General features: G+C 36.9%; 1 protein-coding gene across 1 annotated transcript; it reads left to right on the top strand.

Annotated features, from left to right (window-relative positions):
• Positions 1 to 16,175: 16,175 nt before the first annotated feature.
• On the top strand, positions 16,176 to 19,230 carry LOC123873536 (clavesin-2-like). Its single transcript, XM_045918399.1, has one exon. It carries the CDS (start codon positions 16,385 to 16,387, stop codon positions 17,378 to 17,380), a length of 996 nt encoding a protein of 331 aa, XP_045774355.1. The 5' UTR covers positions 16,176 to 16,384; the 3' UTR covers positions 17,381 to 19,230.
• The last annotated feature ends 274 nt before the right edge of the window (positions 19,231 to 19,504 follow it).

The raw sequence follows: 19,504 nt of genomic DNA, 5'->3' as shown, positions 1-19,504 counted from the left end.
CATTTCTTTTTTAATCGATAGAGGAACTTTGCGACATTATTTCATGAAAAATTTGGATTCCAACTCCTCAATCCTGATGCTGCAGGGGATCAATCCAGGACCAATCCACGCGGGCGAAGCTGCGGGCATCAGCTAGTACTACATAAAGCAAAGTACGACTGTGAATATAGAAGGTACTTAAAAGTGAGCATTGTTTGGCAACGATCGGCCAATAGCATTCGGCTAGTCGGTTGCAATGCGGATGGAAATAGCGGCAGCAGTTTTTTCCAACAACGTCTGCAATTATTACGACATAGTCTGATAACGATGAAAACATGTTCAACGAGCGTACCAAGTCCTATTAAATTTTCTAGTAATTTTTCGATAACTATCAGAAAAGTAAGGTAAATTATCGCTCGTTGACTGGTATCTCAAACATTACAATGTAAGTAGGTATAATCTATGTAGCTAAAAGAAAACGAGAGCCGTCTTTTGTTTGTAAACTGAAATAAAATATAGCTACCTGCCTGTTATTTGGTGTTTTTTCTTAACCTTTACTTTTTATATGGCAATTAAAATTCTTCGTACAAAGTGTTGCCTTGTTCAACGAGTGAATCAACACACAATTACTATTACGTTTGTATTTCAGTATCTAATTAACACACTTCCTGTGTAATCATTACGTACAAGTGTTATAGTCCAATAATTGATTTATTCGAGGTTTTCACTAATTGGTAGGTTGGTACTTCGTAGGAACATGCATAGCTTATACGTATCTACTTTACACCTACCTAGTAGGTACTTTAAGAGTTATTAGGTTGTCTCTCTGACGATACTGAAGGCGAAAAAACCGCGAGGGGCCCACGTACCCATTTTTCAGCACTGAAAATGCATGTGCCGTCAACAGTAAGATTCAGCCGCATCCAGCGCACTGAAGAACTGCTGATGCTTTCAACAGAGGTTGGCGCTGATGGATCTAAGACCTCGTATAACTACGGCGCTCGCGATAATGATGTAGTCATTCTTAATTTCTGAACTGAAAACTTCACCTCTTGCGCTACCCCCATGGGCTACCCCTGTGCGCTACCGACGACGGCTCTTGAGGTTTTAGTAAATAGATGTTGAGATAATAAAAAATAGTAAAGACGAATCTAACCTAAGGGCCTACGCAGACAAGAAACTATTGTCCGCAGAAGACAATTATATAATAATAATCCGTTGTCTTTCACTACGGTTTTTCGCTATAGATAATACATGCGGGTTCATAAATGATCAAAAAATAAAGGCTACGACGCTGAAGGTGACAGGGCCACAGCCTATTGTACCCATACCCTTCAGTGAGTATAAAACTTGGTTGCATGAACTAACACTTAAAGAGCATTCCCAATTATGGGCAAACGCAACTGACTGCAGGCAAGCCAAAGAGGCTTTCCCTAATATAGATCAACGACAAACTAACAAACTACTCCGCCTGGACAAAGGTAAACTTAGGAAGGTGGTGGGACTCATAACAGGGCACAGCCCACTAAACAAACACCTTTTCGTTGTAGGTGTTATCGACAGTCCTCTGTGCAGGGCCTGCATGGAGGTCGATGAAACGCCGACGCACGTGCTCCTGGAGTGCATGGTCGTGGCAGAACAATGAGAACGCCATTTGGGTTCCCCAACCTCACTCCATGAAGTCCTCGGCAACCTGGGCGGTCTACTTGGCTTCTGGAGCGAGCTTGGATGGCTGGAGTGAAGACTTCGGCGGGGAGGGGCAACACACGCACAACAGACGGAAACGTTTAAGTGCGGAAACCAGCCCAGAGAGAAGAAGAAGAAGAAATGATCAATTATGCTCCGAGGACAGTAGTCCATCACCAGGCCCAGGCCTCATCATCAGGCCCTAAATTACTAAAAGCAAAGTGGCCGACCCAGTGAAGTAAAACGTAAATCGTCAGTGAAGTTCTAACAGTGCGTAAGTCAAAAAAAAGTCTACTTTACAGGAGTGTAATAAGACGTTATGATTCTGACTGGTCGAATGATTGATTTTAGTTTATTCTGAGGATCGAATGAAATCGTGTGAACTATTTTAACTAATCGAATAGCATTAAATGTTAAAACCTAAAAAATGAGTTACTTACACACTGTTAGAACTTCACTGACGCTATGACTGGTCGAGTAGGTCTCTCCTCTAGGATTATTTACGCAAACCTTTGTACGCGGGCTTTCAATCAGAATATGTACTTAAAACATATACATAGGTAGGTAGGTATTTACCCGATTTTTTTTAATGCAAAGCATAATCTTCCTAATTAAATAAATACAGCGTGCAATAATTGCTCTTCGATGACTATAGAAGCTACTAATATTTAAATAGTTATAGGTACGATTATTATTTTAATCTAGAACTGTCGCAAATAAAAGATAAGTAAATCTCTTATTATAAACGATAATAGGGCTGCTTTTATTTTAAAAATGTGGATAGCGTTTATCAAACCAGCCTCAAAACCGGCTCAACAAGCTTTTCTGGACGTGAGCTCGGTTTTTGTGCTCTGATTTAAACGAAAGATATTTCTTTTATGTTAGTATCAACTTGTTTAATTAGCCCTGTTGAATCAAAAGTTGATTCTGGTAAATCAAGGCTGTGTTTATTTCAATTTAAAAAAAATACTCAGATTATTAATGTCAAGTTTAGTAAGATACTTGTAATATTAACTAGGTATATCTAGCTATAAAACTGAGCATAAGTAGAGAATTATCCCATCGCATTATAAACAAGCGTAAATTAAAAATTTATAACACCCCCGACAAGTGAAGGTTACAGTAACTAGAAAAGAGCTGATAACTTTCAAACGGCTGAATCGATTTTCTTAGATTATAGCTAAGGCCACCTTTCAAAAAAAAACTAAATTAAAATCAGCTCATTAGTTTAGGAGCTACGATGCCACAGACAGATACACAGATACAGAGCTACACACGTCAAACTTATAACACTCCTCTTTTTGGGTCGGGGCCTCGGGGGTTAATAAATCCTTGCTAATATAATTATAAAGCACGTCATATTGTAAATATTTAATTGTAAGCAACGTGAAGTGGTTCAGATATTCGCCCCCTATTCGGCAGGTCGTGGGTTCAGTCCCGGGCACGAACCTCTAATTTCTTAGTTATTTATTTTATTTATTTTATTTATTTTATTTAATTATTCTCTAAGTTATGTGCGTTTAAGCAATTAAATATCACTTGCTGTAACGGCGAAGGAATGAAAAGAATGAGAAGGGTTTAGCAGATTGGCAGGCATCGTGCAGTTTTGAGAATATTATAGAAACTCTCAGGTAAGTAGGTATGCAGATTTATTTATTTTCTTTTTTTCTTTTTTTTTCTATTTTTTTTGCTATTTTTTTTCCTCAGGATTTCCTCAGGATGTGTACCTTCGAAGTTAATGCAATTCCTATGAAAAGTTAGCGGTCCCTGGAATCGAACACCCGAACGCGCCGAATAGGAGGCCGACGTTTTAACCACTAGTCTAACTCCGCTTTTTTCAAATGTAGAAAATACTATATTTTATAGCGTGCCGTACCGGGTAGGTAGTAGGTACCCATGACACAGGATTACCTTGTGTCTTGTATGGTTCCATCGGACAGAGAAAAATTGCAAGTTATATTTTTTCATTTTCATTTAAGTTTAATAATTATTTTTAATCGGTTTTGTAATTATTGATGTAAAGTAATAACAATTAATAAATAATAATAATATATTTATTCAACCAAGAAAAAAAATTCACAGTAAAAAAATCTGATGTAACTTAATACCCACTTGCCTTTACGCGCTTCAATGCGCACGCTCTCTCCAGATTTCTCGAGCGGCATATTTTATTTGCATGCAAGTGCATTAACCAATTATAATTAAGTACATCAGATAAGGTACATTATAACTTTGTATAGACCCCTGATGTGTAAAGAAATAGATCAAGTAGACTATATATAAGCGTCGCAAGATGTTAGGGTTGTCCAGTAGCTGTGTCCAGTAGTGACATAATTTCTGAAAAATATACCTATAGGTACTTCCACTAGCTCATGCCCGCGGCTTAGCTTAAAGCCCTATTTAAACCTCTTAGGGTAGTTTTTCAGGTTTTTAGGGTTCCGTACCTCAAAAGGAGAAACGGAACCCTTATAGGATCACTTTGTTGTCTGTTTGTCTGTCTGTCCGTCCGTCCGCCCGTCCGTCCGTCCGTCCGTCCGTCCGTCCGTCCGTCTGTCGTGTCTGTCAAGAAACCTATAGGGTATTTCCCGTTAACCTAGGGTAGGTAGGTAGGTCTTATAGCACAAGTACAGGAATAAATCTGAAAACCGCGAATTTGTGGTTACATCATTAAAAAAATAAATTAAAATGTGTTTCAATTTTCAAAATAAGATAACTACCTATACCAAGTGGGATATCATATGAAAGGGCTTTACCTGTATATCCTAAACAGATTTTTATCTATTTTTATGTTTTTGATTTATCGTGCAAAATGTCGGAAAATTGCCCAAGTACGGAACCCTCAGTGCGCGAGTCTGACTCGCACTTGGCCGGGTTTTTTTAAACTCTTGTCACTATAAGAAGAGAGAGTCTGACATAGTGTTAGAGACGTTTGTAAGTTGTTTTAAAATTTGTACTATAGGATTTTCCGCGCTATATTCTGGCAGCCCTGAATATTAAAGCTTCTTGGCTTTTATGCCAGTTAGGTATATGTATCTAGATCACTGGCTATGTAAAACAAGTTTAAAATTACGTTAATTATCTGCAGAGGTGAGTAATGGATGACAGAGGGATTTCAAAATACCGGTTTTTGCTTACCTCTACCAAGCATCTACCTCTTTCAGTTTTTGATGTAATTAAGTATGTAGACAGAAAGTTACCAATTTATACTAATATTATAAAGATGTAAAGTTTGTAATTTTGTTTGTAGGAAGTAATCTCTGGTAAGTACAAAGCAACATTATTCCAGAGTGATATGTATTTTATTTTCAAAAAAATTAAAGTTCCCTACGAAAATTGTAATAAGCTAGTCGTGCGAAGCTGGGATAGGCCGCAAGTGTTAAATAAAGTTCGTTTTCATTTTCACTCGTTGGAAGAAACTCGATCGAGTTATTGTATTGATGTAAAGAAGGCATTGTTTTTCGCGTAACTTGCTTATTTACATAAAAACATGGAGATATTTAAATACATAGTGATCGCATAGGTACGTGAGTCAGACCACATTTAATGCTGACCTTATTGTTTCGTTTTCATAAGCCAGGATTTAGCATTTATTTGTTTATTTTATTTAGAGACAAGTTAGACCTTGACTGCTATCTCATCTGATGATCATAATTAGGTAAGTGTAGATGGTAGTGTTAAATGGAAGCGAACTAACCTGGTATGAGTGAGTTTACTTAACCCATAGGTATTTATAGATTTCATCGCAACATCTGATCGGAATGCTAAATCGGTTGGTGGAATGAGATTACCAGCCACGGCCGAAGCCTCCCACCAGACCAGATATTATGAGCCAAAATAGATATTGTAAAATCCTAAATTGACTCCGCCGGGAAAAGAACCCGAGACATGTCACTTTGGTATGATTCATACAATTACAGCCATCATCCCCCCGCTAGGAAGGTCGCCAATTTCATGGTTTAACGTAGGTATAATCGAATTTTAAATACCGATCATAGTTCTAAGAATCGATAGTAGTTAGGGCCCCAACACAAGGTGCTGGAATGGTGACTTCGCAGCGGACAGCGTAGCGGTGGTGGCGGGACCCCCACCAGGGTGGCTAGATGACATCGCAGGAGTCACAAAGAGCCGCTGGATTCAGGCGGCGCAAGTGGCGTGTAGAAGTCCCACTCTGTGTCGTATTTTTCATTGCTGAGGGCCGTGACCCTAGGGTAGGAGTTTTACTCGGATAATTACGTAGAAGTATCTACACGAGGCCTATGTCCAGTGGTGGACTTCTCTTGGTGGAAGACGACGATGCATAGTAAATTAATAGGTTGAGTTTGTTGGGGGCTTCTTCTAAAGCCGGCTCTACACTCGCACGTGAAGTCGCGCCGTTATTTCACGCCGTGATGCCGCGATCCACGCGTGAAATGTATTTCTTCCACACTCGCAAATCTTCACAGTCTTGTTCGTGACTAGTTCGCGGCCGTTCGCGCCGCGAGTGTAGAGCCCACTTAAGACCAGGGCGCGCTTGGAAGTTGGAACCCACGTATCTTTAGTTTTAAGTGTACATAATAATTAATTACCCCATTACATGAATTATCTTAGGTACAACTCAACAATTGACAATCAAAGAAACAATGGTACCTATTTTTGAATATAAAATATCAGTTTGCTCCGTTCGCGTGACGGTTTTCATTATTCTAATAGAATAATGAAAATATTTAATAATAAAAATCTAATTATTTTATCTTAATTAAGTTGACAATTGAATGATTGTTATTTAAATAAATAATAATTAGTCATCAGTAGGTACTCGATAAGGTTACGAAGGACGAATGACAATGTTGATGGTAATGCAGGTAGGTTGGCGCCACTATGTTTCATAGAATAAATAACAAGTGTTTAATTACATTTTAATAACGTTTGATTCAGTTATGGTACAGTTCAAATATTTTTTATTTTAAATTCAAATTCAGTCCATAAGAGCGTAATAAGCGGTAGTCTGAGTGGATTTTGGGCTTTTAAAAATCCCGTGGGAACTCTGACTTTCCGGGATAAAAGTGATAAAAATTAACCTCTAAGTATAGCACCCTCCAGGTCTTTAACTATAACTATACAAAAAATCTCGTCGATCCGTTGCTCCGTTGCGACCTGATTGACGGAAACCAACTGCAAACCAATAAACTAACACACTAACAAACAAACACATTTTCGCATTTATTATATGGGTAGTGATTTAACAAAAGTTATAAAAAAAAAACAATTTGATATTATTACCTTGAAAGGTTGAAAGTATAATTTGAAAGTAATGAGCGTGCAATTTTGGTGAAGACCGACGACGTGCAGGGTCGCAGTCGTTAAGGTATTTTGTGCTTACGCAAGCAGAGACTACTCGTATCAAGATTAAGGCATTGGAAGGCTTCAAACGTTTCAAATGTGTAAAAAATAAATAAGCAAGTAAGGAGTAATTAGTGGATAAGAAAGAAAAGAAACGTGGAATTCTTATTAACTACTGATGGTGATCACTGATCATACCCAAAGGTATACAAGTGTAAATTAAAAATTTATAACACCCCGACAGGTGAAGGTTACAGTAACTAGAAAAGAGCTGATAACTTTCAAACGGCTGAACCGATTTTCTTGGATTATAGCTAAGAACACTCTCGATCAAGCCTCCTTTCCAAAAAAAAACTAAATTAAAATTGGTTCATTAGTTTAGGAGCTACGATTTCACAGACAGATACACAGATACACACGTCAAACTTATAACACCTCTCTTTTATGTGTTTAAACCCACGACTATAGCGTTACATAAAATATGTTCTGCTTTTTAGCAGTAATAAAAGAATGGCATCAAACGGAGCCTGCTTATTTGATAAAAGAAATCCAACGCACTCTCCAAATGCATCTATACTGTCTCCTTCCTCTGGGTGTGATATAAAAAAGACATTGATAAAAATATCCGACTGGAGAAAGTCTAGTCTATTGCTTGGAGCCTGAAGTGAAATAGGCTGTAAAAAAAGCGCTGGGTTAACAACATAAAGCGAACAGCTGGAAAACGAAAGAAGCCTCATTTGCAGGAAAGCCTAGATTTATTTAAATTATCGTGCCAAGCGATTTAGCTTTGCCGGTACGATGTCTATTAGGATAGAAATAACTTGAAGAACCCTATTAGGATGTATTCGTAAGAGATCTCAGAACATCCCAATATGGATGGCCGCCGAAGGAATAGACAAAAATCCCATATATGTAACCCAGGACGTATCTTATGAAGATTTCCACATATGTATTTCCCAGGATATATCTTAAGAAGATTTCCACATTTTTTATAATATTAAATTCTAATAGCACACATGCTGGCTGTTAGAACTTTAAAAAATTGTTTCCGTCTGAATGCGGGCGGAACTGCGGGCTGTGCTCAGTTAAGTGGGATGCGAGTTCCACACCTTGAGCAGCTGCCCAGTTATCCAAGTGAGAGGGCGCGCGAGCCAGGTGTCCGACACGCGACCAATCAGATCTGTCAACGGCCCACGGGCCCACTGTTACCTGCTTTTAGGGTTCCGTACCTCAAAAGGAAAAACGGAACCCTTATAGGATCACTTTGTTGTCTGTCAGTCTGTCTGTCTGTCCGTCGTGTCTTTTAAAAAAACCTATAGAGTACTTCCCGTTGACCTAGAATCATGAAATTTGGCAGGTAGGTAGGTCTTATAACAGAAGTAAAGGAATAAATCTGAAAACCGCGGATTTGTGGTTACATCATTTAAAAAAATTAAAATGTGTTTCAATTTTCAAAGTAACATTACTATACCAAGTGGGGTATCATATGAAAGGGCTTTACGTGTACATTTTAAACAGATTTTTATTTATTTTTATGTATGATAGTTTTTGATTTAGCGTACAAAATGTCGGGAAAAATACCCGAGTACGGAACCCTCGGTGCGCGAGTCTGACTCGCACTTGGCCGGTTTTTTGTTGTTTTCTTCTCAAAATTGATGCTAAAAGACCCGCTATTTTTGTGATTTTTAAAAGAACATTAACTCTAAAAGTTTTGCTTATATTCAGACCTAATGATCTGTTCAGCGACGAAAAGGTAGTATTATAAATGGTTGCTAATAAATGACTTCAGGCACAGAGTAAGAATCTATGTATGTATACCTATACTTATAATAAAATGTAACTGGACGATTTCTGTACATTAATTAATATTAATATACTTATTTTGAAAATTTTTGTCGGAGGAAACATTACGATAGATAATTATAGAACCCAAACCAACTTTTTTGAATTTTTGTCAGTCTGTCTGTCTGTGCCCGCATCACGCGAAAACAACTGGATGAATTTAAATGATATTTGGTACAGTGGTAACCAATACTCCATGTTAACATATAGGATAGTTTTTATCCCGAAAAAAATTAAGAATTCTTCGGGATACGGGATCAAATTTTTTATCAATTTTATTCCATAACTCCGTCAAAATATCTATACCGATTTTCACAATTCCCTTTTCTTTATAATCGCACTAGCTGTTACCCGCGACTTCGTTCGCGTGGATGTAGGTTTTTTCAAAATTCCCGTGGGAACTCTTTGATTTTCCGGGATAAAAAGTAGCCTATGTGCTAATCCAGGGTATAATCTATCTCCATTCTAAATTTCAGCCCAATCCGTCCAGTAGTTTTTGCGTGAAGGAGTAACAAACATACACACACACACACACACACACACACACACACATACAAACGTTCTCCTTTATAATATTAGTGTGATTAGCCGATATGGGAAGCCTGCCAATCTGCACTTAGTCAGGTTGGTATACAATAAAAAGCCATTGGCCATAGTCAAACGCTTCTCATTCTAAAAAGAGACCCGTACTCAGTAGTGAGCCGGCGATGGATTTGTTATTATTATGATGATGATGATGATAAATAGTTGCTAATAAACTTCGGGTATGCATTTTTACTCGCTTTTAAGTGTAGTGGCGCAAATACTTTGCAACGAGAACTCGAAGGTCGATCCAATTATTTTTGCTTAGTCTTTTGAAAAGTGCCAGTCACGAAATAACTGACTTGCAAAACAAATATGTAGGTAAGTAGTAAGAACCTACTTATGAGTTTTGTTTAGATGATGCTTCGTAGAAATCATCGACTGTTGAAAATGTTCATGTACCTAGGTATGGATTGGATAAGCAGTTTCGTATAGGACTATATTATCTTTAATACATGATTCATTTTATTAGTGGTCGTACTTATGGCGAATATAAATTAGGTAGGTACATTGATAGCTTATCGTGGTTTATCTAAGGAGATCGATTACTAATCAGCCAAGTTCCAGTTTCACGTTCATGTATATTTATCGGACTTGACTTGTGTTTGGTGGTTTGGTTTGGCATTATTGTGACCCAACTATATTCTACTTGTAGTGGTTCAATTACGTAGGCTGAACTGGTATTATAGTGCATATAGAAACCGGTATAGATAAGGAGTTGGATCAATATAAGTTTTAATGTATAACAATAAGAGGTGAGTACTGACAGTATATAGTATTTTCGTGGTATAGAAGGAAGGCTTTGATGGTTGTTCCTCCCCTTGGAATTTCAGATGATCATTTAAAAAATTGGTAGGTACCTAACGTCTTTTTCTTAATATCTAGTATATAAACAACGTTTATATACGGCGGTTTCCACTATCATTCAGAACATTTCACGAAGGTTTTACATTAATTATATTCAATTATTCAAAGATTTAGTCAATAGAATGGGTTAGCGGTCTTATATGTGAAGCTAAGGCGAGTCAGCTATTATTATAATCATATTATTGCATAGGCAGGGTGACTAGAACAGTGATTCGATTGCAGTTTAGGTGCAGTTACAGTGATTTGGATGACATTTTTGTTTTGTAATTTATATGTATATTTAAGTATTTATAGTATTTGTGAATATTGTGATCATATTATTATCCTAGTGAACTCTATCAAAGTCATTATTACGAGTCATATTATAACTGACAAAATATAAAACTGATTCTACAAACTTTTCCTGATAATTGCATAGTCGTGAAATGTAAGTAATTTCGTTTATTATTGTCTCGCAATTAGGTCCAACTCTTGGAATTGTAATTTAGTTGGAAAGCTGTTGTTAATCATTTTTAAATGTACCTGACTTCATTTTAAGTTGAAAAAAATAGAATGTTGTTAAGCAAAAAGTAATGAAAGGTCTGTGTTAACAATCTTAACATTAGGTACATGTCAAAGCAACAATTTATCAACTTTTTGTTGAGTCTAGTTGAGAACGAGTACAATGATGCATATCGCCATTTGTGTGCATGTAGTAACTTATAGAGTTTTCCACACTACGACTTATTGCAGCAATACAAACGCGATTTATTTTTCAATGTAGTCGCGATAAATGACATAATACGAGTTTTAGCTTGACACAAGGTCAAAACAATACAGATATTTGGTAGTTCGATGCCATAACAAAATGTGAAGCCTTATTTTGCTCGTAAAGATTAACAAGAAAAAATAAACTACTTAATAATTAGATTAAACTATTTCGTTAAATAATAATTGGTAGCTAACTATGGGTCTCATTAGAAAACTCAGAGTCACTTAAAGGACGATGAAGAGCTATCACACTAATATTATAAAGGTGAAAGTTTGTATGTGTGTGTGTGTGTGTGTGTGTGTATGTTTGTTACTCCTTCACGCAAAAACTACTGGACGGATTGGGCTGAAATTTAGAATGGAGATAGATTATACCCTGGATTAGCACATAGGCTACTTTTTATCCCGAAAAATCAAAGAGTTCCCACGGGAATTTTAAAAAACCTACATCCACGCGAACGAAGTCGCGGGCTTTAGCTAGTACTTGATATTTCTCTACGTGGTCAAATCAAAATTAAGCCTCAATATCTCAACGGTTATAGGAGCGAACTGAAATCCGAAAGGTCCGTTGCACTATTGTCGTACCTACTCGTAGCACAAGCTTTACGCTTAGTTGGATGGGAAGGGAATTGTTAGTCATGATAGAAATTGGCTAAAAAAATAATGACGAGATCCGTAGGGAGAACCAGAGTACCTAACTAGCATAGCTTAGCTGGTTGCGAAGCTGAAGAGGCAATGGGCAGGGCACATAGTTTGAAAATAAACGAGACAAGGGCTTGAATGACAACCTCGCACCGGATAGCACAGCGTCAGAAGAGCTCTTCATTAGGTGGGGCTCTTCCAAAAATGCTGCTTCATAACGAATCGCAAGCAACCCCTCAATTCAGGCGGCGTAAGATCGTGGCGTGTGGAAGTCCTACAAGACACCTTTTTCCAACAGTGAACGTCTGTCTATTAGTTGTATGATGATGATGAAATTCATTAATTAAGTTAACATTTGCATCGATGAACCGACAAATAGTTTGTCAGTGTAGCATTGCAGAGGTTTGTATCACTGCAAAAAGTCGTAGTGTGCAACGCTGTAGTGTTTCAAACATGCAGGGAGACAATCTTCGCATCTCGTGCCTCGAAGTGAATCTATTTTTACTTCGGGCTTCGAGCCTAGTCACTGCAGGGCAACGACCAACGATGCAGCGCCACGGTTAATTTTTTAAGAGTCATTGCCCTAGTAAATATACATCAACCGAGACCGAACAGACATTTTACGAGCAGATAATGTGATGGTAATGATCAAATTGTGAGCAGGCTATGTTGGAATAGCGGTCCAAGTATGTTGATGATTGAGTATCTACTATATTGAATCGCAAGTTAGATAACCGTGTAAGAATTTTCTATTAGAGCGTAATTGCTAAATTTTGTTCTTATATGTCATAGCTATTATCGAAAAGAAATCGACGGAATAAAACAGAAAACTGCATCATGCACTTAGTAGGTTAATGCTTACTTTAGAACATTACTTATGTAATCACTGTGCCCATATTATTCGGAAAGTGCGTTTGTTTGTTGATTTATTGGTTTGCCCCTGAATCACGCCGCAACTGAGCAATGGATTGGCAATTTTTAGCGTTCCGTACCTCAAAAGGAAAAACGAAACCCTTATAGGATCACTTTGTTGTCGGTCTCTCTGTCTGTCCGTCCGTCAGTCGTAGAATCATGAAATTATAGCACAAGTAAAAGAATAAATCTAAAAATCGTGAATTTGTTTGTTACATCACAGAAAAAAATATATAAATGTGTTTTAATTTTCAAAGTAAGATAACTATACCAAGCGGGGTATCATATGAAAGACCTTTAGTTGTACATTCTAAAACTGATTTTTATTTATTTTTAAGCATAATAGTTTTTGATTTATCGTGCAAAATGTCGGAAAAAATACCCGAATACGGAACCCTCGGTGCGCGAGTCTAACTCGCACTTGGCCGGTTTTTTTATTTCTGCATGGATATAGTTATAGACCTGGAGAGTGACATACTACTTTTTATCCGGGAAAAATCAAAGATTTTCCACGGATTTTAAATCCACGTAGACGAAGTTAGGGACAGCTGCTAATATTAATTAGTTTCGACAGTTAATATTAATTAGCTTAACACAAATTGTTTCCTTTATTTGTTCATAATATCTTCTGTCTTCGTCATTTTCTTTGTAATGCATATTCGAGCCGGAAACCTGTCCACATCCTTATGCCGTGGCTAATCCAAATATGAAAAGACCTACTTACTCGAAACAAAGAGAAAGTGAACCCAGAGGAATAGACGTACTATAATAGGCATATTTTATAAATAGGGTTGTCAGCAGTTTTAAATCAACGAAAAATGTAGTTTATAGTAACAGCACAGAAAACAATATAAAGCCTACTAATGAATCACTATCCATATTGTAAATGAAAAAGTGTGTTTGTTTGTCCTTCAATCACGTCATAACGGAGCAACGGATTGACGTGATTTTTTGCACTGGTATAATTTTATCCCAGAAAATGAATTTTTTTAGAAAATATATTTTTAAACATCTAAACCCACGCGGACGCGGACGTAGTCTTGGGTGTTAGCTAGTGCAGACAGAATTTTTTTTTATTAAGGTACATACCTACCTATAAAAATATATAGCCAATTATTTTACAAGATAAAAATATGTTGGATACTTATCTTAATTACAGTGAAAAAACTAAATACTTATAATTACCTAACTACTACGTACTACTAAGCACGTAACACGAAGTAGGAAAAGAGAGAAGACACAAAAAATATAATTTGAGGTCACGCACCCCCAACTGTGCCCCCGTTGAAGTCTAACACAAGTAAAGGCCGACTTGACCACGGAGCGGGTTATTTTTGTGACATTGTTATTGATTCCTGAAAATAATTTTTCACTTAGAATTTATGAATCTTACTTAAAAAATATCCCGTATATAAGTCTTTTAGCTCTTATTTTCCTTCGAATTTTCCCAATTCTATTTTTTTAAATACCGGAAAATACCTACTAAGTTTAAAAGAATATGTATTTACCAGTTATATGATCGCGACTTCACGCGCGTGATACTCGAGTCAAGCTGTAACTTGTGTTCTAGACAGCGGCGTGCAAGTCATAGAGACGTAAAACCACTGCTTACCCTAGTTGAAATATGTCAGTAAAAAGGGATCTACCTAACAAATATCTAACCTGACTTCAACGCCTATGCAATGATAGATTTTTGAAGTGAAAAGTTCTATTACCCTTGTGATTTGAAACTTGATGAAACGAAAATGCGTCAGTAAAAAGTGACAAACATTATAATATCTAAGTAATAAGTATAGGAGAGAATGAGATTATATATATAGATATATTTATATTAAATAAAAAAGATTTAAAAAAGTTGGAAACACTATATGTTTCCAACTTTTTTAAATCTTTTTTATTTTGATCATTTCGATACCAAACAACACTTACCGTAAATCTAGCTTGCTTAAAGGATATAGGTATGTACCTACCAACTAAACATCTAATAGATATCACATAATGTGATGTACTCATTTGTCTACCGTAGTATAGAAATGGAGTAGCTGTTATAAATGCTACATGAGTAATAACTAATGACTTACCGATTACGGTAACAGAGTGGACGATGAAGGGAACAAAGTGCGGACGTTATACGATTTTCGGCCATCCGTTGATACTTTAGGGCCAAGAGACAGTTGCAATATTTCGTTAGTAGGTAAGTAAATTTCGTTAGTAGTAAAAAATCAGTCAAATGCGAGTCAGGCCTCACTCTTTTAGGGTTCCGTACATAAATTATCAACATCATATTTTAAGTGTATGAAGTATTATTTATTTTCCGAGCCAAAAAACCGTGAAAAAGAAACCCAAAAAATGTTCGTTTGTTTTTGTCACAACTTACAAACTATTTCATAAATCGTTGTTTTCCGTATTTATTGTTTAAATACAGTATAATATGGTACATACGCCGAGATTCCATATTCCTAACTAGTTTAGTTTTTGAGATAGTCCCCGTCACAAAAATGGTCTAAAACTGACTACTTTGACGGCCCCATTTCCTTATTTTTTTAAGATATTTTTTTTAATAAATATATTCGTACTCAATGAGCTCTAAATAATGATACCCCATTCAATATTTGGTTTTTGGTTAATATCCTACACCTAAATAGTACCATTTCAGGTTTGTTATTCATTTAGTCTACAAGCTAGAGACCTGTGACATGCGGACCGACAGACAGACTGACAGCAGAGTGATATTAATAGGGCTCCGTTTTTACCCTTTGGGCACGGAATTATAAAAACTACCTAAACCCTACAGAAGATAAAAATTCTAATAAGTGACAGTGTGTAAATAACACGAACAATTCAAAACTATTTTCGAGCCCTCATAAGTAAGAATCTGCCTTTCGCCATCGCATCGCCCAGTTTGAAAGACAGAATCCAACTCAAGCTACATGCATAGGTCCAGTCACAAGAATCCTTTTTTGTTTGTGCATTAATTGCCTACGATATTTTACAGCGGTCTCTTACTTTATTATACTTAAAAGGCTTCGTCGAATAATGGTACAATATATAGCACCGTCTCTCTCACTCATGTGTTTTTCGTCCTTTACGCACGCGCAGCCGACGTCATCGCAGAAACCAGCCAGCCAATTGACCAGTATACAGTCAACCTTCAGTTTTTCTTTTATTTATAACTCGCTTTGCCTGTGTAAGTTATGCTTCGTTTGAATGGTCTAAGCTACTTGCTTACAGCTCGCTCACATAAAAGTTACTTGGTCAACTTAGAGTGTTGACAAAAAACTGTGGTTTTTTAAATATGGATGCCTTTTAAACACCAATCTCATTACATTTTTTGACTAAGGTATTTTACTTATAAAACCGGAAAATAATAAACTAAGAATTTGTAATTTTAATAATAGAAATTGCGCTGTATTATCCTATAATGTACATTTCAGAATTGACTGGATTTATCTTGGAAAAATCTTGTTTCCTAGTAATTAATATCTTCGTTATAATAGAGTAAAAAAATTAAAGAAGTTTTTGAATTTATGCCATATTCAGGTATTAACTACCTTTTAAATTAATTACTTAATCAGTTTCAATTTTTATGTTTGCAGGTAAATAACTACTGGTATGGCTATTAGCCCAAGCTAGTGAGTATACATTTGAGTGAATGTGAAGGCAGCATTATGCGGTTTAATGAACGGACCGCGATGGCGGCGGCGCGCGGAGCGAGCACACTGCGCAGTCGGCCTCGAGCTCCAGGCGGCGCGCGCGCAACTCGACGCATCGGTGAAAGGACGCATGACTCACACAAGCGCTAGACATGAACGAGTACGCCGAGTACGACTGGAGGCTGCACCAGATGCAAAATGAACGCCTTTGTGACGTGTCCAGGAAAAGGCTCACAGACGGAGACAGGCAGCGAGCTCTCGACGGCCTCAAGGAAGCCGTCGATTCGAGTCTCAACTTGGCCCTTCGTGACAAAAGTCGATGTCAAGATGACAGTTTCTTGCGGCGGTTTCTGTACGCGCGTAAACACGACGTACAGCAAAGTTTTGAATTGTTAGTGCGCTATCATCAGCATCGGCGTGAACATCCAGACCTGTGGGCCAGCGCGGACGGAGGAGTGCTTCGCGCCCTGGCCGATGGGCTGCCCGGCGTGCTCGAGCAGCGCGACCGACGCGGCCGTTGTGTGCTCCTCATGTTTGCCTCCAACTGGACCCCGCACGCGTGCCCTCTTCTCTCTGTGTTCAGAGCCCTCCTCCTTACACTGGAACGCACCATCGCCGAAGTGCAAAATCAAGCCAACGGATACGTTATCATTGTGGATTGGACAGAGTTTACGTTTAAACAATCGTGCAGTTTACAAGCGAAAATTTTGAAGATGATGATCGACTGCTTGCAGGATTGTATGCCGGTGCGATTCAAAAGCATACATTTCATAGGCCAACCGTGGTATGTGGAAACGGCTCTAGCGGTTATTAAACCGTATCTCAAAGCCAAAACGCGGGAAAGAATAGTGCTCCACGGAAACAACTTGTCTACATTACACGATGCGTTGCCTCTTGACATTCTACCTGCTGAATTGGGAGGAGAAGGACCCTCGTACAACTCTGAACGCTGGCTACAAGAATTCTGTCGTTGTGAAAATATAGATTCGAAACCTGTGCCTGTCGTCGTAGTGACGGCTCCACCGGCCGAGAACGATCTTCCAACGGCGAAACTCGATAAAGCGTATAAACAAAAAGACAGTCCGAACTTTTCATTTCACGGGAGCGAAAAAAGTGCAAAGTCAGAATTACTTCGGGATAAAGATTGACTCAATTGTGTTGTGTAGATGAACCAGCGTGATTGCAATAAGACAGTTGTGTCTGGACGCCATCGGGGCGTGTCATTTCATGTACTCATATGCTACGTGCATGCATTTTGTGATATCAAGTGTATTAGTAATTTATTTTTAGATTGCATTAAAAAGGTGAAACCAAATTCGGAAATGTTAGCGTGACTGTGGAACTGCATGACGTCAAACTGGAGTGACAAGTTTTTGTATTAGTTTCATCCATGTGTAGTTATAAATTCAGTATCGGCCTTACATTATGGCCTTTTCAACGATGAGTCAGGTTTATAAGTGGTGGGAGTAGATAGAGCGGCTCATCCCTGTCTGTACTGGTCCGGTCGAACAGCGCGGCGTTAGTAACGGTTTTGCGCTTTGCAGCTTTCCAAACATTTCAGTTGATATGCAACTAAATTCTAAACTTCACAAAACTTATCAGTCTCTCAAAAATATAACACAGCCATTTAAAAGAATTGTCATTTATTTATTAGCTATCCGTATTTATTAATAACACCAATTATGACAAGAATCATAATGGTGAACTTTAGATAGGTAAATACGCTTTTTACAAAATAATTGCGAGGCTTGTTGCGCATTTACTATTATTTAAGTTGTGAGAGTTTTTTGTGCGTTATAGAAGAATAGGAAAATTATCTTAGCTAGATACGGAAAGATCGTGTCTGGAACGAATCCATCATATTACTTATAGTTGAACGACCGAATGCTGCAGGCATTTTTAACTATTTCATTTTTTATGCTTATTTTTTAATGACTAGTTGTCAGGTTAGTTGCCACACAAGTCGTTAGAAGCAGAACCATTTATAACAAGATATTATATTTCTGTATCTACCTTCGACTAGTACAGACTTTTGATGAAGATGTTTAAAAATTTTGCCTAGATCGTACAGGGTAATAAATGTTGTTGTAAATGATTGTTCTGCGCTTCCTACGTTTTCAAAAGAAACAGTATTACCTATAATAATAAATCATTGATAAATGACATCAACTATTTAGCTATTTAGTAGTAAATTAATAAATAACTCTGCTCTCACTTCGTATACGTATATGCTCTCTTGGAATGAAATCATTTAATGATATGAGTAAGATGTATGAACTTGATCTGTCCATTAATTGAATTTAGGTGAGCAGGTTCTGAGTGTGACATTGGACTTCGTAACTTATTGCAGTAGTAGGTGTAGCTTTAATTTTTAAAGATATAGGCATTTGTGAATAAGAGAATTTGTGAAAAATCTGAAACTGTAAATATATTGTTCTACTTTTTTTACAAACTGTTTCACTACTAGCCTGAAATGACAAAAACGTTGATTTTTTAAAATTATACAATAAAGTCCCGTAATTCATAAAACTCTTTTTACTTAAATCTTTGATTTTACTAAAGCTAGAAAATGTATCTTCCTAGAAGCCTAATAAAATCTACTAGGTATGGTTTCTTTTAAGAAAGTTCATTTTACTAAATGTGAACTTTTTCTAACAAATTATTAACTTGGTGCTTAACTGCTTATGGATATATATAATTATATATGTTGTATAGAATTGTCTAGAACAAAAAATGTAAGACTTTTATAAATTTTAAATTATTGCTGGACGTTAAATGGCAAAAAAAGTAAACAGTTTTCAATACAAATCTGAATGTACACTTCCAATGTCAAATAACTTAAACGGATGTTGATTGTTTTTGCCTATAATATAATAATCATTTATTAGGCACAGAAAGATACTTGCATTGTATTATAAATACCTATTATTGATGTAAACAACGTGCTACTCTTCAAAAACGATATTATAAGACTTCAATAAATGTAAAAGATAAACGTGAAACGTAGTTTTATTGAATTATATTATTTCCTTTTTAATGCACTTATTCAAAGTTAGCCCTAGGCAAAGTATATTCTATGTAAATAGGTAAGTCAACCTTATCCCAAAGATATCATGCACGACAAAAGACAATACTTGTATTCACAAATATAAGTATATGTAAAAATAAATTTTAAAAACCAAACCAAAATTATGTTAACTGCAAAATTTTAATTAAGTTTATAGTATGCCGGATTACACCACGTGCATAACTGTAATTTTTATCAAGGCAAT

The sequence above is a fragment of the Maniola jurtina genome, chromosome 17, assembly GCF_905333055.1.
Source record: "Maniola jurtina chromosome 17, ilManJurt1.1, whole genome shotgun sequence".
Classification (NCBI taxonomy): Eukaryota; Metazoa; Arthropoda; class Insecta; order Lepidoptera; family Nymphalidae; genus Maniola; species Maniola jurtina.
Note: the sequence above shows the minus strand (reverse complement) of the source record. Positions and strands in the feature narration are given on the sequence as shown.

Bases quoted from the DNA above. Each gene is read 5' to 3' on its own strand.
- LOC123873536 (XM_045918399.1), top strand. From the start codon at position 16,385: ATGAACGAGTACGCCGAGTACGACTGGAGGCTGCACCAGATGCAAAAT.